General features: G+C 37.2%; 3 protein-coding genes across 15 annotated transcripts; 1 reads left to right on the forward strand and 2 right to left on the reverse strand.

Moving 5' to 3' along the window:
- Positions 1-5566: 5566 nt before the first annotated feature.
- On the forward strand, positions 5567-10907 carry dal1b (death-associated protein-like 1-b). Its single transcript, NM_001200609.1, is given in 4 exon segments — positions 5567-5622; positions 9785-9869; positions 10160-10223; positions 10572-10907. Coding segments are annotated over 4 exon segments (309 nt in total). The 5' UTR covers positions 5567-5579; the 3' UTR covers positions 10689-10907.
- A 2992-nt stretch (positions 10908-13899) lies between these two features.
- On the reverse strand, positions 13900-18796 carry LOC108266972 (uncharacterized). Of its 12 annotated transcripts, XR_006982620.2 has the most exons (9): positions 18644-18761; positions 18330-18406; positions 16743-16829; positions 16297-16372; positions 16029-16166; positions 15589-15703; positions 15122-15387; positions 14839-15023; positions 13900-14685 (listed from the first exon to the last, which is right to left on the reverse strand). XR_006982620.2 is itself a non-coding variant. In XM_017470812.2 (8 exons), the coding sequence occupies exons 3-7, from the start codon at positions 16816-16818 to the stop codon at positions 14978-14980; spliced, it is 399 nt and encodes a 132-aa protein (XP_017326301.2). In that variant the 5' UTR covers positions 16819-16829; positions 18330-18406; positions 18644-18761; the 3' UTR covers positions 13900-14685; positions 14839-14977. The 12 variants fall into 12 exon arrangements, 1 of the variants encoding a protein (XP_017326301.2); XR_006982625.2 differs by having other exon boundaries at positions 15122-15703; positions 16029-16126; XR_006982624.2 differs by lacking the exon at positions 15589-15703.
- Positions 18797-20340: 1544 nt separating this feature from the next.
- LOC128632936 (uncharacterized) lies at positions 20341-23335 on the reverse strand. 2 transcript variants are annotated; one of them, XM_053681121.1, is made up of 4 exons: positions 23188-23335; positions 22623-22907; positions 22121-22180; positions 20341-21972 (listed from the first exon to the last, which is right to left on the reverse strand). In XM_053681121.1, the coding sequence occupies exons 2-4, from the start codon at positions 22900-22902 to the stop codon at positions 21728-21730; spliced, it is 585 nt and encodes a 194-aa protein (XP_053537096.1). In that variant the 5' UTR covers positions 22903-22907; positions 23188-23335; the 3' UTR covers positions 20341-21727. The 2 variants fall into 2 exon arrangements, with proteins under 2 accessions (XP_053537096.1, XP_053537097.1); XM_053681122.1 differs by lacking the exon at positions 23188-23335 and adding an exon at positions 23113-23163.
- Between the last annotated feature and the right edge of the window lie 222 nt (positions 23336-23557).

The following is a 23557-nucleotide window of genomic DNA, read 5'->3' on the forward strand; positions in this document are numbered from 1 at the left end:
CTTGATGCAGGATTTTCTCTCTCACCTTTTTTTTTTTTTTTTTTTTTTTTTTAAAAAATCTTATTATGCCTGCGCCGGATCTTACAGAACTTTTCCTCCAACTCCTGCACACAGTCCTGCAGTACGTCTGAGTCGGATGTCAGGTGGGAGTTTGCTTTCTGTAGCATTGGACTGCATCACCTGCTCGTATTTCCTCTCCGCTTCAGCCAGAGAGACCTGGAAACCAAACATACTACAACCAAAGCATGTTGGCTTTATTTGCTTCTACACAAACATTCTCAGACTTTTGAAGACTCATCTCAACACTCATCAGAACAAACACAAACCCATGGCCACACACACACACACACACACACACACACTTAGAAAAACTTACCCTTAGTGACTTAAAGTTTCCATCATCTCTTCATACTTTGACTTCATTATTATTATTATTATTATTATTATTATTATTATTATTATTATTATTATTATTATTATTATTATTTATAGGTGTGTTACATGAAAATCAAGGACACCTTACAAACACAGTAAAACAATCAACATTAACAAGACTAATCATTATTACCACCTGGACAGACTGGATACAAGCATAAAGCAATCACATAAAGATGTCTAAAAAGATGGGTCTTAAGGCGAGATTTAAAAACAAGAAGACTTTCATGGTTTTGCACATCCTGTGGCAACAAGTTCCATATCCTCCTGGACTTCGTTGTTCTCATTCGGGAAATTTGACTATGTACATGGAAACAGCCACTAGATTTATCCAGTAAAATACAACAACTCATACAGAACAAAGTGTAGATTTTCAACTCTTCTGTATTAACTTCATCATTTCATCTGGACCTTTTGTGATTTCCACATTAGACACCTGACTCTAGATGGTATTTCATGAAGCATTTTGATTTTTTGGAGACACAGAGGAACATGTTGTACTTTATGCATCTTACAAAGATTTTGCTTTTACATATAGAAATTCTGCATCCTGAAGTATTTGGAATGGTGAGCATTTGGGGAAAATGGATTGCACCATATTTCCTTATGCTCTCATCTGGCTGGGTCTTTCTTTTCTTGATCGCCGGAAAGAATTCCCTGTCACTCGAGTCAGTGTCATCTTGTTGATATGCCTGTGCCTGGAATATCAGTTCCTCAGCCATAAGAAGTTTGAATTCTAGGTATTAGGAGGTTTTCTTTGCAGGTCGTTGCAAAGCCTTCCTGTCTTGTTGGTATTGAGTCAATTGAGTCCAAATCAGTAAAGTGAAGCATGGAATGAACAGTCCACGTCTTAGTGCAGCAGGACATTCTGTAGTAGCTGAGCATTTGATCACACAAGTCAAACTCACCCTATGTTGCTGTTGTATTCCTCTACCACTGCAGGTCTTGGGACTTGGACTTGCTTATTTTGTTTTTTTTGACCATCTGGAAATCCTGGGGCTCAATTCTATGGATGGTTGATACCAAAATGACAGGCGTCTTGTTTGGTCAGTGCAATTTCATGAGCTCTCCGTACAACCATTTCTGATGACCCTCTTCCTTTTTTGCTCATGACCTTGTCAGCAGTGAAGTGGCATTCTTTTGGACTTTGATTCTGTTGAATTGTTCCTGTTGCAGGTAAGCTTCTTTCTAGAAGAATCTCCAGAAGCTTGATGGTGGTAAAATACTGGTCAAAGTACACCAGTCTCAATCAAATGCAGAACCGCATTTGCCCCTATTCCCATTTGCTGGTCTTGAATGAAGGTGTTCTTTCCCGGGTAGATCTCAAAATCCAACACAAGGCCACTTGGAGTTGCAAGAACAAATACCTTTAATCCTGTTGGATTTGATTTGCCAGGAACATATTGGCGAACTGGACACCGATCTGTGAAGGGAACCATTTGTTCATCAATGCAGACTTTTGCTGGCCTGGGTAGACTTAGGCAACCTTGGAGCACGCTCTTCAGGAACGGTCTTACTTTCCAAAGCAGATCATTTTTCTTCTCATCTTCTGTCACATCCAGATTATTGACCACTTTCAAAGAAGATCTGCTCTTGCAAAAACGATCTCGTGTCATTAAGTCAGCTATAATCGGGACTCTTGTTTTGGCAGCAGAGTACATCTTAATTCTTGGATATTCAAGGCATGCCATGTACACTGAGACTCCTAAAAAGGCTTTGATCTCTTCTGGTGTTGTGTTCAAGCTGCAGTCTGAATCCTGTACCATGTGCAGTATATGATAAAATGTCCTTAATTTTATATTATACATGAATGGTTGGTTTTGGGGCCAGTGGTAATATAATGAGTGGTAATATAATATATTCAAAGGTATTGTATATAAAATTTAGTTTTTACATAAGTATGTCCATGTGAATCTGCAGACAAAGTAGAGGAACTAATGAAATGCTAATGTCTTTCATGAAATAGGCACACAGTACTTTGCTTTTTGTAAAGTCCTAAAGAAAGTTTAGAAATACGCTTTTGTGAGCTAATTTTGTGTAGATAGTAGCTTAATTAACCACACACACACACACACACACACAAGCACTTTGAAATGCTTATATGAGCACCATGTGTATTAGTTAAGTACAGTATATCAAAACATATAATACATAAACATATTTATATGATCAATCTTTAGATCATCTTGTGGAGCAAATGTTATCAGAAATAATGCAATGAACACTGACTTTGTTTTCATGTTGAAGTGCAAGGAAAACACAAGCATCAAAAAACCACATAAAAGCAGCAGCATGTTTTTTTGCTGTTCTTCTGCGTGTGGTTTTTATGTAGAGGTGGCAGCATGTGGATAGATTGAACATAGCTTGCAGTAGATCTGGCAACTTTTGTTCTCTGCTTGAAAAGAACATATCAAGCAGAAACACTTTTTATTTATTTAGAATTATTATTCCATCTATGTGCAATATTCAATATGTATTAAAGGAAAACTCCACCCTGATTGACTTGCATATTAATATTTAAAATCAAATGAAATCTTCAATTGTGCAAAATTGTCATTATATGGTTAAATGAATCAATTTCATCGACAAGTTTCTATTTTCACATTAGCTAAACGTTACCTACATTCCACAATGCCATGTGACTGCTTCATCTCTACTTCAACAGAAGCCGCACTTTAGTCCTTTAGTCTGTCTAGCTCTCATGTCCTCATCTGTACACCCTGCTCAAACAGATCAAGGGTGCTTCTCATTTCTTATTTTTGCATCCTCTTTTACTTTCCTCGCTTCCTTTCCTCGTGTCCTAGCTCCAACCCCTTAGGATGCGAGGGAAGGATGCAAGGATGAGATGCGAGGAGAGAAGAATTGAAGCAAGTCAAATGGAATATCCTCGCTCTCTCAAACATCACTTCAAAGCGACATCAATTAATGTTGACTGTGCTCAGCTGGATTAACTCATTGTGCTTAACTCAAGGATCTGCTGTTATGATGATGGAGTTTGGTTATAACATTCTTAATAAAGCAAAATGCATTGATAGTATGTGAAATGTCTGGGTTATTCAATAATGAATTAATGAACAATACATAGCTTATCGTATCTTTTGTGCAGCTTTACATATCCAAACATGGAAGGATCAAGTCATTACAATACCTATTGTAAGCATATTATTATTTAATTATATTTCACACAAAATTCCATCATTTTGTTCGAGATTGTGGCAGATTTAAAGGAGCAGAGGAATTTATTCGTGCATCAGGTTTTTAGACAAGAAACACTTCCGCATAGGATACACCTGTGTCCTTGCTCCTAGGTCCTCTGGAAGCTTCCTCACTCCTCGTTCCTCACCTCCTCGTGGTGCAATTTGAGAATTCATATATCCTGCCAGATGGTGGATGTCGATCGATTTTCGGGTCACAGGCTGGAGGACGGAGGAGCGAGGAAACTAGGAAGCATCAATCTGAGTATTGAAAAGCACCCCAGGTTTCAAAGCAACCACCTTTATACTACGGAAATTGAATAAAGCACTTAACTGTACAATAAAATAGACTTCAATGTATGACATATACAGTGATTCATATTAAATTTACTGAAGTTATTCAGTCAAATGAGTGAGTGGTTTTCTCTTTGTGTTTTGTTGTTTGATTAACAATAACGACACAGACAACAGCAGGTTTATTAGACTTTAAGACCTAATGCACAGGTCCAATATACTCTATTGACACACCTCCGATTTCCCCCCCAACTGTTTACATTCACTTAAGACATAACCGACTGTGTTTTCATGAATACTCGGCCAGACCTGTATTTTGACAAGATGTGTGTGTATTATAAGAGAACACAATTCAGTACTCAAGTATGTGTGCACAGAAACCCTCCTGGTCAGGCAGGGAGACATTCATTAATTTCTTGCTATCAGGGGCAATTCTAGAGTCTGTTGGGGCCCTAGGTAAAATTCTCAGGGGGCCCCTCCAACCAGCCTTCATCACTATTATGTTATAAATAATCTGACACCAACCAAAAATGTACACAATCTAAACCTTTTGTATTTATTTCGAATGTTCACATTAGTACAATTTTCAAACAATTAAATTCAATTAAATACAAAGAACAATAAACTACTTAAATAAATTACTAAATAACTCCAGGCCAAAAGACCATAAAAAAATTTAAATAAAAATATAGAACAAAATATAAATATATAGAACGATAAAACATTGCAAAACACTCAAAATAAAGACAATATAAACATAGTAAATGGTCTGTACTTATATAGAGCTTTTTTCCAAAGCGCTTTCACCCATTCACCCATTCCAAAAACTCCCTAAGATGATATGAGGAAGAAACCTTGAGAGGAACCAGACTCAGGAGGGAACCCGTCCTCATCTGGGTAACAACGGATAGTGTGAAAGTAAAGGGAAATTCATTATGATTTTTATATGAAGTCTGTTTTGTTGAACTGATCCACTGTTCACTAAAGGAGACTTGAGTGGAAAATTGTATGTGGTAATTGCAGTCCTAAGGCCATAGCAGCAACTGTACTTCCAGCACCACAGCACAACTGTCTATGACATAGACAGTCACTTGAAGTACCATCTCACATGGTGTCACTTGAAGTACCATGGAAATGGTTTTGGACCTCAGTTTCAAATTATGTGAAACTGAGGTCCAAAACCATATCCATGGTACTTCAAGTGGCACCATCCTCAGTAATCTCAGCAATCTACCCGAGTGCGTGGCAAGTCCGATTTCGTTCATAATCGGACTCGAGTCCAGGATCGAGTACCCCGACTCTACTATACATTGTTCGCAGCGAGCGACCATGTTGATTTGATGTCAATCTGTAAACAAGGAAGGAACTGGTAGTTGAGAAAACTAGATCTAGAAACTAGAAAGTTCAAGAGTTCATGCTGAGGGAGTGTTTCTTGTGGCTTTTACTGGTCTCTCTCATGTAAGTCAGTCAAAGCCTAGCGACTGTTTTTAGGGTGTTTTTGGCACTGTGGGCTTTCCACTTTGGTGACTGTTCAGTGCTGCGTTCATTTCAGGAGTATAAAACACAGCAGACTGAGGGGCGGGGGATAATTCTGTGTGTGTTTGTGTAAAGGATAAGTAGGAAAACTTGAACATGGTGCAACTGTCTAAAGCTGGGATGAAGAGCACGTTATCGTTGAAGGCTGGTCATCCTCCTGCAGGTATATCATCGTATTTTAATGTGATAAAAGTGAGTGAATGCTTTGTGTTTGGTTTGGCGATTCTGTTTAGGCGTGTTTTAAAATAAGAGTTTTATTGCATTTAAAGTGCAGTAGGGAAGCTTTAGACCATAAATAATGAAAGTCCTGAGTGCGCGCGGGTTGTTGTTGTTGTTATTGGGGGCGGCATTGTGACTTTTTTTGTTTTTGTTTTAATCTCTCGATGAAAATACTCTTCTACACGTTCACAACAAAGCCGAGAAACTGAAAAGCGTAATATTTATAAAGCTAGCTCGTTTTAGCGAGCTAGCTTACGTTCATACACCGTTTTCAAAAAAAAAAATCATTTCCCTACATTCTTGTCACTTGTTCCTGGTGTATGTTCGACATGTGCAGGATATTCACTAAAGATTAGCTGGGTAATTTTACCCTGAATGAAATCAAACGGATAGTTGGAGAATCTGTGTATTCATGATAACAGCATTTCAGTGTTGCACAACGGCTTGGCAACAGTTGCGTAGTGCCACATTAGGAGAATAGAGTGGAAACTGCATCAGCAAACCTCGCAGTTACCAACTCCTTTCAGGGGGAAGTAGGTAATGCATGCTGAAACGCTCGCGAAGTCTCCAGATGACGCGATCGATTAATTTGCATATCTATTGAGTCTTCGTTCTCCTATGCATATCAACGTGTTACAGGAAGCAAGATTTAGCCAACTGAAGAGACTTTTTGAATAGTGTAAAATTAAAGAATATAATATAATGTATTTACTTTTTTAAAATACTGATTTATCTCTGAGGTCACACTGGTATGCCTGCAGATAGAGGTCCTAAATTTGGAGGAGGTCTGTTTCTGTAAACACTGTAGATTAAGCAGGAAAAAAGAATATTGTTAGCAGAGAGATTTACAAGACTTGTGTAGACCAGTGGTAATTTTAACATGAAAGCATTGACCGAGTTTACTCCTAAAGACCCCTCACACACTGAGAGAGACTGTATCATAATAATTTTTGGGCCCATCAGTTTGGAGAATCTGTTTTATGTTGAAGTTTGATGCACTTTACTCATTTGTGCCCACACAAGTCACCTCAAGTGTGGTGCTGCCGGCTATAGTTTTCTTATTGAACAAAACGGGGGGGAGAAATGGCTTATTTATGCTTGCACAACTATTTGAATAATCTTTTTTTTTTTTATTATTTAACTCAACTGCTGATGATATGCTGGAGACTCCTGGGTCAGAAGATGTATTTCAGAGGGTCCTCCATTAAAAAGAAGAAAATATGTATGCAGATGGGAGAAATGATTAGTGATTGGCTGTCGGGAACAACACCACAGCTCAGTCACATGTAAAATGATCTCAGTCAGACTTTATACTCTGGAGAGCCATATTGAGTACATGACGGTCTCTAATTTCTGCTCAAAAATCAACAGATTTCACACTGCTCTTTTTTGGAACAGAGGTCTACAATCTAAATTGGAAACATTGGACCTCTGTGAAATTTGTTCTCCATATGATAAAACAAATGCGATTATTTATGTTCTCCTCTGTTGGTTTGGACCATGATTTTTGACTCTGCACTAATTTTTGATGTCACTAAGCACTCTTTGAATGGCCACATTCATTCAAAATACAGGTGTGTCTCAAAAAAGTTGAATGTTGTGGAAAAGTTGTTGTTTTTCCATAATTAATTCAAAAAATGGAACTTTCATACAGTGGGGGAAGTAAGTATTGGATGTGTCAACATTTATTTATTTATTTATTTATTTATTTATTTATTTATTTTTCAGTAAATATATTTCCTATGAGGCTATCCACATGAAATTGTCACCAGATTAATTCCAGTATTAACTCCAGAAATCTGGAAATATAAAGAATTCACATTAGATCATAAAGAAAGTTATGTGTAATAAAGTGGAATGAGACAGGAAAAAATATTGAACACTCTAAGAAAAAAACAGTTCTCCAAGGCAAGAAACCAGCTGAAATCTGTAAGTAATTATACCCCCTATCTGTGCAAATTAATATCAGCTGGGTTAGTAAATTGATAGTCTATAAAAAGGCTTTTCATTACAAAGGTGTCATACAAGAAATATCTCATGATGGGTAAAAACAAAGAGCTCTCCCAAGACCTTCACAACTTTATTGTTGGAAAACATGTATTGATGGAATCGAATACAGATGTATTTCAAAACTTCTTAATCTAACACTAGGCACCATTGGGGCCATTATCCGCAAGTGGAAGCAACATCACTCCGTCATCAACGGCCATGCACAATAGCTCCTCGCAAGATTTCTGACCAGGGAGTCAGAAGAATAGTCAGAAGTGTAGCCCAAGAGCCAAGGACCACTTTGAAAGATCTCCAGAAACACTTGCAGGCAGCAGGTGACATCGTCACAGAGAAAAAAAATAGGCAATGCACTCCACTGATCACACTTGCCCTGCAAGACTCCATTACTAAAGAAAAGGCATGTTGAAGCTTGTTTAAAGTTCGCTACAACTCGTTTGGACAAGCCTCTGAAATACTGGGAGAGTGTAGTCAGGTCAGACGAGAGCAGAATTGAACATTTTGGCTCCATCTCATACTACACACCATGTTTGGAGAAGAAATGGCACTGCATGTCACCCTTAACACTATACCAACAGTGAAGTTTGGAGGAGGAAGCATCATGGTGTGGGGCTGTTTTTAATTGCATGGTACTGACAGACTTCATATAATTGAAGGAACAATGAATGGAGCCCTTTACAGCGAGATTCTTGAGAAGAATCTGCTGCCATCCACCAGGATGATGAGATGTGGAGGGACCTTCCAGTAGGACAGCGATCTAGAGCATACAGCAAAGGAAACTCTCAATTGGTTTCAGAGAAGAAGAAAAAAAAATCAAGGCGTTAGAATGGCCCAGTCAATCACCTGACTAGAATCTAATTGAACAAGATTTAAAGATGATGTTTAGAAGAATAGGCCAAAATCACACCTGAATACTGAGGCCAATTAATTTCTTCATACAGGAAGCATCTTGAAGCTGTCATTACAAACAAAGCCTTCTCCACTAATTATTATACATTTCAGTTAGCGTGTTAATTAATTAATTTATTTCCTGTCATCCCACTTTATTATTTCTTTGTGTGGATTTCTTGAGTTTCTTGAGTTGATATTTCCTCATTGGAAATACATTTACTGGAGAAGAAAAAAAAATAAAAAAATGTTGATGCGTCCAATACTTTATTTTCCCCAGTGTATACTCTAGATTCGTTACACATAAAAAGGCTTGAAATATTTCACTTTGTTTTAATGTTGATGATTATGGTTTACAGCACATGAAAATCAAAAATCCAGTTTCTCAAAATATTAGAATAAAGAATTTATAATACAGAAATGTCAACCTTCTGAAAAGTATGTTAATTTGTACATTCTGTACTTGGTTGGGGCTTTAATCCTTTTGCCCAAATTACTGCATCAATGCGGCGTGACATGGAGGCAATCAGCCTGTGGCACTGCTGATGTGTTATGGAAGCCCATGTTGCTTTGATGGCGGCCTTCAGCTCGTCTGTATTGTTTGGTCTGGTGTCTCATGTGGGCAGGTGCCAAGTCCTGCTGGAAAAGTAAATCAGCATCTCCATAAATCGTGTCAGCAGATAGAAGCATGAAGTGCTCTAAAATCTGCTGGTAGATGCTGCATTGACTCTCAACTAGAGAAAACGCAGTGGACCAACACCAGCAGGTGACATGGCACCCCAAATCATCACGGACTGTAGAAACTTCACACTGGACTTTAAGCAACTTGAATTTTGTGCCTCTCCACTTTTCCTCCAGCCTATTTGGCTATATTAATTCTGTATTTGGCTGTCTAAGAGTTAACTGGAGGGAGATACTTAGCTAATATTGGGTATTATTGTGCCAATCCTAGTGCTCCAGGGTGTTTAGGGAGGCACCCATCTGGTTCAGACACTGGCTTTGTGTACACTACTTTGTTGGGATGGGCATACCACAAAAGACTTGCATTTTCAAAGAGCCTGCAAGCATTTAAGCATTTTTCACCATACATTAAATGCCTCTTTTCTAGGAATTGATCAGTTTTATTTGTTTTTCTTCATTTTTAAAAAATCGTTTTACACAATACCAGCAATCAATGCTTTTATTAACCAGCATGTTTATTTCTATTGCAGTAAAAGCAGGAGGAAAACGAGTTGTTAAGAAAAACAGTGAGGATGGAACCCCGGAGAAGGAAAGCAAGAGAGCGGATAAACCCAGGTACAGAGCTGACAGTAATTCTTTATCGCCCGGCATCCTCTGGTGAGCAATGCTGTTAAAAGTACATTTTCAGAACTTTCAGCAAAAATCTGTGAAGAAATGTTCGCTGATGCACAATAATTCTAACACTATTACAAGTGATGTTTATAGTACTGGGTAGGAACAGGGAACAGAAACTGCACAGGGTGAAGTACTGGTAGCTTGTGTGAAACTGGCCATGCATGTATTATTAGTGATGTATGAAAATAGTTTTTCCTGTCAGTGCATTTATTCACCGTGTTGTGTCTCAGGTCTTTGACCACCTTCTCTCGGATGCAGCAAATGGGTATTCTAATGGCAGGCCCCCTAGAGAAGGTTTGTTTGTCTTTTACTTTATGAACATGCCATTCAAACTCTTTATAAAGGCTGGACTGCAACTGCAGTTAAAACTTGAATTTATTTATTTTTATTGCAATAAAACATTATGCATGAACTGCATAAAAGTTTATTTATTTACTTATTTATTTTTAAAGCACACGCATAAAGAGCACATGAAACCTAGAACTCTTGAACCAATTGAGTATTCATTTATCAAGTAAACTAATGGTGCATTAGAATAGTTGATTTTTGAGCTTCAGACAAAGTGCCATTTTATGGCTAGAGTTGCTCTCACTACAGAGTAATGTGTAATTTCCTCCACAAATGTAATGTTTGCTTCTGCAGTTGGGCCATGATTTCCCCGAGACTCCAGTTTCAGTACGGCACCAGAAGGTCAGACCCAGCATGGAGAAACTGCACATGCAGCGCTGCTTCTTCATCCAGCAGCCCCGCAAGTGTTGAGCCAAAATGGCTAACAGCTGAAGAACCAGGATGTGTGCGAGATGTTTGTGCAAAGTGAACAGGAAGTATGTGTGATTGAGCTGAGTAGTGCATATCGAGGATCTGAGACAAATTTTATATTTTAAATCCTTGACTCCTTGCTTTATGAATTCTGATTACTTTGCAGAAAAGAATGCATGAGCTCATGTTTACTCATTAAATAAATATGTATTGCATTAATAAAGTGGTTTCTTTTGTTTTTTTTTCTTTTCTTCTTTCCCTCCATTTAACCCCAAATTAGAATTTTATCTCCAATTGTGAAGCCATGTTATAGTAAAGATCCTCAGAAATGAGCACATAAAAGGCACCTTTTTGTTTTTGTTTTTTTTTTTTGTTTCTGGGGGGAGTGGGTACAGAAATGTTGATCCAGACATGCCACTGAAAGTACATTAGGAAATGAGGGTTTAGCTATTCGGCTAGCTGAAATATCCTGGCTTTCTCTAGCTATCCTATTATACAGCTCAGTGCACTAAAGTGACCCCATTGAGTGTGTGAATTGAGCCTGAAACCACTGACCCTTCCGTGGAATGCAAAGTCATCCATTCCTAATTCTGCAGCCTTCCATTTGGATAGGCAGCTCTTCAGGAAATCACCAGTAGGATGTCCACAAATGTTCTAATAAATGGGCCAGAGTTTTTTATTTTTATATATATTATTTATATATATATATATATATATATATATATATATATATATATATATATATATATATATATATATATATATATATATATATATATATATATATATAATATGAATGAGAGAGAAAATGTCCCAAGGTTGTCACTTAAAATCTGTTATGATCTCATTCTTTAAAATGCTAAATATAGGCCGATTAAAATGATTTGTACAGCACTTTTAACAATGGACATTGTCACAAAGCAGCTTCTCAGAAATATATCAATTCTGTACATTTTTATGAATTTAAATTAACCTACTTTGGCAACTACAGTATTTGGTTATCTGTGACATGCAGTGGTACAGCAGGTAGTTTTCCTGACAGCTCCAGGGTTCCCCGTTCAATCCTGAGCTCTGTTTACTGTCTGTACCTATTTTCTCTGCATGTTCTCCCCATGTCTCTCTGTGTGTGTTTCCTCTGGGTTCTATTTTATTTTCTTCCATCTCCCAAAACATATGCAGTGGCTAAGAAAAATTGCCCTTAGGTGTGAATGTGTTTACATGGAGCCCTGTGATGGACTGGTGATCCATCCAGAGTGTATTCCCACCTCATGCCCAGTGTTCCTGGCTGGGACAAACTTCCTATGACCCCTAATTACCTTTTTCCTTTCGCTAATGTAAAATTGATAATGATGGGCACATATTTTCATGTCCAGCTGTCAGTTATAATTAATCTAACATTTACAAAAGTGAAATGTGGAATTTAAACCCCTTATAAATGTGTTATGCATCCAACAACCATGTCTGGTATTCATTTCCAATCTATTTGGTTTTTCATTAAGTTTAGGCAAATTTAAGTTAGTGAAATTACTATTTTTTTAAATTTATAATTCATGGTTTATAGCAGTGTCTACACAAACAGGGCTTTACAGCGTCACTAATATGTTCAGTTAGCATGTAATGGTTTATACCCTTTTGTTTATGTACTGTAATATCAAATAAGGCTTTGCGGTGTCATTAGCTATTGTTTTTATTTTTCTTTTCTCTCTGTAAATCACTATTTGGATAAAACCTGTGCAAAATAAACAAACCTGTAAATCTGAATATAGCTGAGTCAGTGAATCTTTTCAGTACAGTAACAGCATCAAAAACCAAATTCAGTAATTATTAATCTGAAATATGTAAGTAGCACATGCACAGACTTAATTTACTCGGTTATATCTTCCTCTCAGATGACAGAGTAGGTGATGCAAAAAAATTCACAAAATGTTCACACTGGAGTTCAAGTCTTTAACGAATTAATGATGTGTCTTGCTGGATATTTGGAGGGGTAAAAAGAAATCCAACATTTTATCTGTTCCTGTACTTTTGCTTGCCTAAAAATTGGGTGGTCTGATACAAAAGGTTCTATGTTGTTTAACTCATCTAGATGTAAACAATAGGAAATAAAAGCTGAAATCCTAAACTCTCGTCTCCTATCCATCTTTTGATCTCAAACCCAAATATCTTTGGTGTATAGTACAAACAAATGAATTGGTCTTCTTGTTCCAATAGTTTCTGAGGGGACTGTACATACATAGAAAGATACACAGATCAGCCATAACATTAAAAACACTGGCAAGTGAAGTGAATAGCATTGATTATCTTCTTACACTGGCACCTGTCACGGGGTGGGATATATTAGGCAGCAAGTGAACAGTCAGTTCTCGAAGATGATGTGTTTAAAGCCGGAAAAATGGGCAAGCATAAGGATCTAAGCTTTGACTTTGACAAGGGCCAAATTGTAATGGCTGGAATAGACTAAAGTGCAATAGATTGGTTAGATACACTGTAATCAGTTGTGGTTGAAAAGAACCAAATATTTCAAAACATTTTGAAATGTTAGTTTAGCACTAAGGGTTAATATCCCATTTCATTTTTAGTATAGTAAAAAATTATGTCAGCAGGATGGGGCCAAGTGAACACATTTTCTCTACCAAACTGTTGCATGCAGCCCAGGGGTGTAGTTTTGGGGGGTACCCAATATTCAAATCTAGCAATTACAACCCCCCAATATTTATATCATGATCACATGAAAAAATATATAGAATTGATTTATTTTTAACTATATTTTTTGTTCTGAATTGAATGCGAGTTTGTCATAATAAATCAGACAAAAATACTTAAGTCCCCCTCCATTGCACAAAGTAACGACCACTTTTCCTTCACACTTTCATCAGCACAGCACTGACTGGGCACTTTATAACTGCTGTGTGACGGGGCAGCACAGGCAGCAGTTTTATGATAAAATAGCATTTTCCTAGTTTTACATTGGTTTTACCACCTGACATGGAAAGTGTACCAACCTACCTATGCGTTGAAAGTAGCTATTTTTTTAATCGGTATTTGAGAGAGATGTACAAATCTTTTCATTCACCACAAAGATCACTTGGGGGTCCTTTGGATGATGCATTATCATGCTGACTGTTATTACAGCTTCACTTCATACCATCATTCCACCATGTTTGTGGTTGTGCCACCCTGACATTTGAGAACAAATTGCTGGACACTAATATTGTTTGTGAAATTAGTTTATTTGAAAGAGTTCAAACATAAAATCATGGCACAGTATTTTATTTAGAATGTATTAATCATTAAACACCTTTTTAATAGTTTTCTTAGGCTGTTCATTTGTGCGGACGGTTGCACCGAATGACATTTTGGGGGTTTGAGATACCAAAACATAAAATAATATATATTATTTAAATGTATTGAAAATGCATTCAAACTAAAGAGGTTTTATAGAATAAAGTGATACATGTCATGAATTTATAAAATTATTTTAAATGGAAATGATATACTCGGACACAAAAATATGCATGTCGTCATTGACCCAGAACTTCATGGTGTTTTGGTAAACTGGGAAGTTTTGATGCCTTTTCTCAGGTTTGTTGATGGTGGAGTGGCAGGACCTTCTATATCCCAAGTGACGTTATAGTGCCTGCCCCCCTAATAAGAAAACATACAATCACTAAAGGATGCCTACACACATTTGGTGCTTGGCCCCCAAATAAATAATGAGAAAACATACAATCACTATAGGGTGCCTATGCATTTTGTTGTTTGGCCCCCTAATTACAAATGCAGAGCAATCCTTGTTACAGAACTCAATCCCGATCCAGTACAATCCATGCAATCTAGACTATTCTATGCTCATTAACATTAGGTCTATTCTCTTCTTGCTGCATAACCTTGACTTTGCTCTGAAGTCCCGTAAACCACTTGCGGCTGAGGATTTCCTCGAAGTTTGGCCGAGAGCGAGGGTCTTGTTCCAGACACCACCATATCAGATCACGGTAACCTGTATGTGCAGTGGTGACGTATTTTAGGCAGAAATTGGACATTTAGATAGAAATTCAAAATTCTAATATTTTTTTAAAAATCTATTAATTTTGTAACAGTGTTTACATATTTACTATACAGGTCTAAATGTGATGCTTCTGCATTTTCTCACCTCCAGACAGACCGGGAGCTAAGCGCAAATTACGATGACTGTATTCACCGCAATAGTCCGTTCCATTGTGGTCTTTGTGATTTTGCGAGTAAAGGTGGCAATTGTTCTAGCGACGGCCTCACAGTAATCAAGGGCTTGATCAACAAGTCCAGACCTGGCTAGCCTGCTGGCATGATAGCACTTGTCTAAGGCAGACAGAGTCATTTATTCTTAGTACAATGGTTCACACTTAAATTTGGCTGATCAGTTTGCATTAAAAGAAGAGAAGAAGAGAAATTTTAACCTGGAAGTTAGGCTGGGCGAGCCCTGATGTCAGAGAGCCTATAGGTATAGGTATATATTCCTATACCTCAGTTCTCTCGATAGCTTCCCTCATGGCTGAATGACTGACTGGCAAACTGGTACAAAGAGAAAAATACACACGTGCACGCACACACACAAAATACCTGTCACATCCAATCAGATCAAAGCTGGATCCCTGACATGTTTGTAGCTCCTCCAGTGCCACCACGTAGTAGATATGTGCTGCATAGGTTAGTTCTTCAGAGTCTACAGATGAAAGACCAAACATGTATGTGAGGATCAGGGTCTGTGAAACATAGTTCATGTTGATATTTCTGTAAAGCTGCTTTGAGACAATGTCTATTGTAAAAAGCGCTATACAAATAAAATTGAATTGAATTGAATTGAATTGAATTGAATATATTTACAATATGTGAATGCCTGAAAAATACCGTTACTAATCCATACCAAGCTTTTATCCCATTTTAACCACAGCATTTAAGTTCTCATGTTGTGGTTTAGCGGAGCATAAAAGTTGTGCCAGAGGAAGACACCAACCATCCTGGTTCTTAACCGTACCAAGCTGTAGTAGGAATTGTCACGTCAGTCATCACAAAAATACACAATTTCAATACACAATACAGAAGGTTGTAATGCTGCTGTGTAAATAAACTAACTTTTTGATACCTTCCCTCAGAAAACCATAGCCCTTGAAGAGGAGCGTATCGACTTCAGCCAGCATTACATCCAGTAAAAGAAACGCCTTTAAGTTTAATCTATTGTATATTTATTCATTCATGCACTTACAATTCAGAGGATGTTTACTTTCTTGCATAAAAATCTCTTGATACATTTATCATTCATAATTTGGCTTAAACAATCAGCACGTAATGAACTACAACACTTACACCATTTCTGATGCAGAGCAACTCCATTATCTGCCAGAAGAAATAGGCCTCCTTTGCTCAGGTTCATCCACATGTTGTACACACTCCTGAGATTTCCTCTGGATGAAATAAACCAGGTCGTCAAGCTGCATTTTATTGCTACAACAGATGGATATGGATTACTACACATATCCCCTGATGATAGGTTTCAGAACATTACTGTTTTAATAGTTTGCATATTTAATGTTCAACTTGTGTGTGTTATATGAGAGGAGAAAGAAGGTCTCACCTCATCAGAGGGCTCGGAATAGTTATACTATCACCAACAGCCAGGTCATTGTCACCGTGGAAGACACCAGCATCCCCTGGAGTCAAAACCTCAGTTAGTAAGGCTACAGAATAAGAACCTGACTCACATAAATGTTATTAATGTTACAGATTTTGTTATTAATCTGATTGTGTCTAGGATGATAAATTACATCACTACATGACAAAGTTCAAAAACAAATACTTTTCTTTGAGGAACACTGTGCCTCAAATGATCACTTATTTGCTTATCTATTGTCTGTTATCTATGAAATTTGGTTATTGGTTGAACTTTAAATTCTTATGTCTTCATGTATACATAGCAAGAAATCATTGTGTAGTTCCCTCAACATTCCCTTAAATTTACTCCGTCCGTCCGTGTGTGTGTGTGTGTGTGTGTGTGTGTGTGTGTGTGTGTGTGTGTGGTACCTGGCCTGCATGGATGAACACGAGATTCTCGATCAGGATGGGGCTTATGAACAGTGGGGTTCATCATCCTCATCATTTTTTAGAAAACTATGGAACATTAGAAATATATATGGTTATTAATTTATTTCGGTTTTTAAAAAGTTATGTATGTATAAGATTATGTATAAATTATTTTTCTCCCATTCATTCTCACAGCATGTTAAAAACTGAGGCAGAAGCCTTCAGAGACTTGTGGAAGTCTCTTCATTAACATTATTTTTTTGGTACGCTGTCATGTTGGCAAATCAAAACACTGAGTTTTAGGGAAATTTACTGTCTCTAATATAGCTATAATATTCTACTACCTATATTGTAAAACATGTACAAGCAACTTTATTTTGATTCACAATGAATTTTTTTTGGCTGATGATAGAGTAAAAACTGGAACAGTTACTCCATTGTTTTTTTTATTTATTTCAATTTGATTGATTCAAATTGATTAATTCCATTAGCTACTAAACAAAATGACCAATCTGCAGTCTTGTATCATCTTTTACCCACTTAGTCAACAAATGACCATTCGGGGGGGGGGGGGGGGGGGGGGGGGTTGTTGACTGCTGCTGCTTGCGATATTTATTCTCATAGAGCACATATCAGTGCCCTGCACTAGTTTAAACACTAGGAAAGGGAAAATGGATTCTTCTTGTATAGAGTGGCGCAGGGATGACGTCATCTTGTAACGCCAGAACCCGGAAACGAGTTAGCATTTTAGAACTTCCGGTTCCATAGTCCCGAAGTCAGTGAGGTTGTTTTGAATGGGATTTTGGGTAATAGCCTGAAATACAGTTTGTGGTGAACACAAGCACAAACATATTTTCACGATTCATTCTACGACATAAAATACATCAGTAATACCCCACTCGTAAATTTTTTTTAAAAAGCTTTTACGTGTATTGAAAAAGGCTGTTGCTAATTGCTAAATGGCCCTACAGACGTTGTCGGGGACATTAGACGTCATCACGTGGAATAGGAAATTTTTTTTTGAAGATAAACTGGTTCAGGTATGTTATACACAATTCCCACCAAAAAAATGTGGATAAAGATTCATCCACGGAGTAAATACGTATTACGGAAAATGTTTTTAAATTAACGTTGGAAAAGTTGTCGGAGGTTTGGTGATGGTGACGTTGAAGTCGAGCGACCGTGGTGTAGTTCGTTTATAGCATACAGTTAGCTATTTTATTTCTGGAGATTGTATTTAGGCTTCAAACTTCATAAAATGTTGTGTTAATTTCTGAAAATTATCTTGATAGGCAAGACGTGTTAGTGTTGTAATCGTTTGTCGATTACAGAGCTTATTTTTTTCTTCGATAAACCAAAAGCCTGTGGGGAAAATCCTATTAGATTTCTGTCGAGGGAACCAGTGTGATGCTAACTTTAAGCATCACAGAAGCTAGCAACACTAGCTAATACAGCATTTTGACTAGATTTGTCATATATTTAAAAAGAAAAAACCTGATATATAACAGCAACTGTTCCAACAGCTCATGATTTTAACTCCAAGAAACCGTCAAGTTCGCATTTTAAGCCCCCATTTACAAGACAGACCTGCTTAGCCAGGTTGTTAGCTCGCTCGTTACCAGGGATGAACCTCTACGTTGAACGTGTGTTCCCACCGTTGAAGTCTGTAAACGCGAACATAAAAAATACGGTCAGTTACTTATTTTAATCAACGACTTCTAGTTTAGCACGATAAACCCGTTAGAGTCCGCATACCAGTTAGCTAAGGCTGGCTAGCTAGAGTTATATGTAATTGATGAAATACAACCAAATATCAAATCTAACAGCAGAGTCCAGCATAAAACTTATGCTAAGACACCGTAAAATGTAAAACATTTAAGGGATATTAAACGTTAAATCACCTCTGTTGTTGTTGATACTTCATGATAACTGGGAACTCCTACTTCCCACATTAGAGAGTTCTACCCCGGGATATGTAAATACCACCACAGCTTACCAAAATACCGGCTTCCATGTCCCACACTTCTTATTTCTTGTTTCTTTTTTCATCTTTACAAACCCTCAGCCAATTGCGTTTTTCCCCACAGTAACTTGCCACAATATTTATTTTTCCACAGTAACAAAATTAATGTGTGTGTCTTTTTTTTTTTTTTTTAATTATCTATATTTCCATAACAATTACATGCCTCACAGTACTTCACACAAAACCACAATCCTTTACATTCCTCACAACTTTACACGAAGTACAACTTACTGATAAGAGTCATTCAAATCAGTCAGTCAAAATGGGGTTTTAAGAAGTTAAAAATAAAAAAAAAGATGCTTGTAAAGTCCACATGACATGATTTGAGAGCCATGATTTGATTTCACATGACAATATATATGTGCAACAGTTGTGAATTCACCAACATTTGAATAGTTTGGCCAATTTTGATTTGAATCCTTATTGCTTATCACCCTGTAGAAAACATGTATCCCACACGTGTACCACAGTTTGTCAATTGGACCTACAGCTCATGAAGAGAAGCTTTTTTGTCATTTTGAACAAATTTACTGGAAAATCTGTCATGGTGGACCTTATGGGTCCAAATGGCTTTTTTGTTCCCCATGAGAAATAAGACGTGTATATCAGATTTCAGACATTTTGGACTTATGGGGTGGAGTGAAAATCACATAGGTTTTGAGCGTGGTCTGTAGCACCACCTATGTGCTCATGTGGGCCATTTGTGGTGTGGAAGTTACTCATAGCCTGTAGTATCAATGTGCTAAATTTAAAAACTTTTTACCATTCAGATCTTGAGTTATTGGGCACTTTACAGAGATAAGGAGAATAATAGTAGTAATAATAATTATCAATAACAATAGGTTTCCTCCTGACGGAGGAATCCTAATAATAATAATTGTCTAAAAAAAAGTACCGAAGCATTCGGGCCCTCACAACCAGACTGTGTAACAGCTTCTTCCCCCAAGCCATCAGACTGGACTGATACACACGCGTGCGCACACACACACCCTGAACTGAACACCATCACACTCCCATTGAAATATTTGCACATTCCTGCATTGACACTGTTGCATTATTTGCTGCTACTGTATTCTAAAATATATAGTATCTAATTCATTGTCACTATAAACACTTTACCTAGCTGCTACCACAATAACTGCTATGTCCATATTTGGTATAAGCTAATTTGCTGAATACTCAGTCATAGCATGTTATGTTTACATTGATACCATTTATACATTATATTGTTAATCCTTGGCACCTTTCTTTTTCACTACCTGTTATATCAGACACTTCCACACTAAAACTGTGTACTGTTCGGCACTACACCGTCACTTACTGTGCCTATTGTCCTGTTTTAGTAATATTGTACTGCCCTGTGTTGTTAGCACATGTCTGCACGTGCACTTTATGTAGAATGTTTGTAGACCTTATTTAGTTCTGTGTCGTCTCATGTGATTAGTGTTTTGTTTTATGTAGCACCATGGTCCTAGAGGAACATTGTTTCATTTCACTGTGTACTGTACCAACTGTATATGGTTGAAATGACAATAAAATCACTTGAACTTGAAATAATCACAGAAACTTTGTTGCTCAATTTATGTATGTATTTATTTCCTGATAATTTTTTTATTGAACCTCCCACTGTCATTGACATTACCACATACATATAAAATTAGCCTACGCTTTTTAAAAAAGGTGCTAATGTTTCATATAAAATGCCCTATACGAACAAATATTTTTGGACACATGAACATTACACCCACTGAACACCTTTGGGATGAACTGGAAGCCCCAGGCCTGCTCGCCCGACATCGCTAATGCTCTCGTAGCTGAATGAACACAAATCCCCACAGCCACGATTATAACAACAAGGGGGACTAAATCTGGAATAAGATGTTCAACAAGCACCTATGGGTGTGATTCTATCTTAGTGCACTGCTTCTCCCCTACAACATGACCCGCGCTCTCAGGTCCTCTGGGGTTCGGACTTTCTCTGTCCCTAGATTTTGTCTGGGTGACAGGTCTTTCAGTGCTGTAGCACCTAAAATCTGGAATTCGCTCACTTTTCGCAACATCACATCCATCTCCATCCATCCAAATCCCAATTAAAAACATATCTGTTTTCACAGTGTTATGTCCTAATCTGTTATAATGCATTTTCTCAGTGACTGTACTGTGTATTTCTTTTGTGTTTGGTTGCTCTTTGTTTGTCACATTGTGTTTGTGTCCATGATTGTTCATTGTTTATGCATCATTGTATTGTAAAGCGTCCTTGAGCTCAGGAAAGGCGGTATATTAATTAAACTTATTATTATTATATTCAGGTGTCCACAAATATTTGACCATATAATGTATATTCAGATATAAAATGAGCATCAATAGTTACAAATTATGAATGCATTAGATTTTAATGTTTTACATTTGCAATTTAGAGTGCAGATACAAAAGAGTGGGGAGGATGATTTTAAAAATGTTTTTTTAAAAAAAATGCCCATAATATTTTTTAAAACAGCACAGTCACAGGGTTAGTCATTATAGAAAACACAAAAACAGCATAAGCTAAAATTTTATGTAGAGCGTATTGAACAAATATCGGAATGATTATGGAAGACAAAGAAAATATAAAAATTGGAGAGGCACAACAAATGTAGGTGATAGTGTACAGTAAAAACAGTAATAAAAACTGAGTTGTTGTAATATGTGCAATACCCGTTTTTTTTTTTTTGGAATCCAATATGGATTGCAAAAAAAGTCGATTTACAAATTTGGCATGATACTTAATTTTATGGAGACTATATTCTACTAATTCTGGAATGATTATGGAAGGCTGTAAAGCATTATGAAAATAGAGAAATGCAGTGGTATGACAAAGGGTGATTAACATCTTACAAAATTATCTTTAAAAACTGGACTTATTTAGTCTGTAATTCATGCCCTGCACCATCATTGAAGAAGTTTTAAATGCTGCACTGAGCTGTTAGGCCATGGTCAGATCCTCCATGACATCTTTTGCATGTTTCCACAAGGCATCAACCAGAAGCTGAGCAGCTTTTTTGCTATTTGTGTACTCCAGAACTTTCCTCATCTTGGCCTGCTCTGTGTTCTCAGCTCGTACGTTTGCCACCATTTCATTAGTGAAGGGAAGGTCATCAACTATTCTAACAACAGCTTTTACATTATCAATAAGATGACCCCGGTTCTTCCTCAGAAATTCCTGATTATCTGGAGTATATAAAGAGGAGAAAGAAGTGAAGAGACAGAAGAGGTTAGAAATTCGTCAAAAACGTTCATCGTACAGAAGCTGTTCATACTGTGGATTTTGGTTTCAGCTCATGGAAGCGCTAAACGCTGCCAGTGGATCAGGAGTTACCTGCAGTTTCCGCAGTACCAGCTTGAGAGGTGTTGCTGTCCTTTTTCTTATCTTTGAGAGCTAAGAAGACATGAAGAAAGTAATTAAATTCATCATAGACAGGACAGCAATGCAGAGTGTGTGCGAGTGTGTGTGAGAGACCGACACACGTGCACTATCAGACATACATATTGTATATACATACATATATAATACGTATGTTAACATTTGCCATGCCGTCCTTTGACTTTGACTAGAGAGAGAGAGCTCGAGCTCAGTGGAACAGGACCACCAGCTGCACAATAACATCAACACTGTAAACATGCATACAATGCTAATAAAACTTATTATTATTATTATTATTATTATTATTATTATTATTTATTAAGTTGTGTGTAACCTTCTGTAACTTAATGTTACAAGTGCTTTGACGATGTAAAGCCTTTTACTATCTCAATAAAGCAACTTAAATCTGTTAGCTTGAGAGCTCACAGTACAACAGTACAATACAGTACTTTGCTACCTGAGGTATTTACTGTTCCTATCCACTCCTTGAGCGCCGGTCTGGATTCATTCACATCGTCTTTCTTCAGCAGCTCTAGAAATTCGACGCAACAGGGATCTCCTTTTTTCAAAATGTTGTCCAAGAGTTCAGTAACTTTCGCAATGGGATCTTTGATGCTTTTGAGCGTCATGTATTCAGACATGGTGATCAGCTTCCGGGAATGAACATGCTGGATAATCAGTTCCTCTCCCGATAGCCATTCAATAAGTTTCACTTTTTTATCCTGGATTATGTCCATTGTTCCTGAAAAGAATCATGCAGAGCTGTAGATTTACAAGTAAACTTTCAAATATCAAAGAAAACATAGTGTATAGCCGAATGTAGCCTGATATTGTAGCGTGCAGACTTGGATTTTCAGTCATTTCTGACCGGTTTTGTGAAGCTCTCTCTGTACATTAAGTACGATCATAGCTGAATTATTGATTACAGTTACTCTGGATTAACGCACCTAATCAGCTGCTTCTTCTCCGAGTGTCAGAAAGTTTTTAATAATATATATATACTTTCTACATCAAGCACTTACCTTCGCTTTCGATTTTTCGAATGAACCGGAGTTATGTCTGCTCAACCACTAGATGGCGATAGGTGTGCATATGGAAAGCGTGTATGCCTACATGGACAAATTTAGACCAAAGGTTAAAACTGATGTATAGTGTGCCACAAAATAAAAATGGTGTGGATCATCTAAATCAATGTTTTTCAGCAGAGACAGCCTGAATGGAGGCATGTATTTTCCTGTACACAGCTTCTGCAATATACATAGAGCTGATAAACATCTATGATTCAAGGTGAATTATTTAAATAACAAACAATGCTACGTTTTTGTATCATCAAAACAAAAGAGCACAAGTAAAAAAAAAAAAAAGTTAAATTAATTGCAACTGTAATGATGA

Source organism: Ictalurus punctatus, chromosome 6 (genome assembly GCF_001660625.3).
Source record: "Ictalurus punctatus breed USDA103 chromosome 6, Coco_2.0, whole genome shotgun sequence".
NCBI classification, from domain to species: Eukaryota; Metazoa; Chordata; class Actinopteri; order Siluriformes; family Ictaluridae; genus Ictalurus; species Ictalurus punctatus.

Bases quoted from the DNA above. Each gene is read 5' to 3' on its own strand.
- LOC108266972 (XM_017470812.2), bottom strand. From the start codon at position 16,818: ATGATGAGGATGATGAACCCCACTGTTCATAAGCCCCATCCTGATCGA. The intron at 16,373-16,742 runs GTACCACACACA...TTTTGACTCCAG, and splicing joins TGTTCATCCATGCAGGCCAG to GGGATGCTGGTGTCTTCCAC. The intron at 15,388-16,028 runs GTAAGTGTTGTA...TTTCATCTGTAG, and splicing joins TGCTCTGCATCAGAAATGGT to ACTCTGAAGAACTAACCTAT.
- LOC128632936 (XM_053681121.1), bottom strand. From the start codon at position 22,902: ATGGACATAATCCAGGATAAAAAAGTGAAACTTATTGAATGGCTATCG. The intron at 22,181-22,622 runs GTAGCAAAGTAC...ATGTCTTCTTAG, and splicing joins AGGAACAGTAAATACCTCAG to CTCTCAAAGATAAGAAAAAG. The intron at 21,973-22,120 runs GTAACTCCTGAT...TATATACTCCAG, and splicing joins TGGTACTGCGGAAACTGCAG to ATAATCAGGAATTTCTGAGG.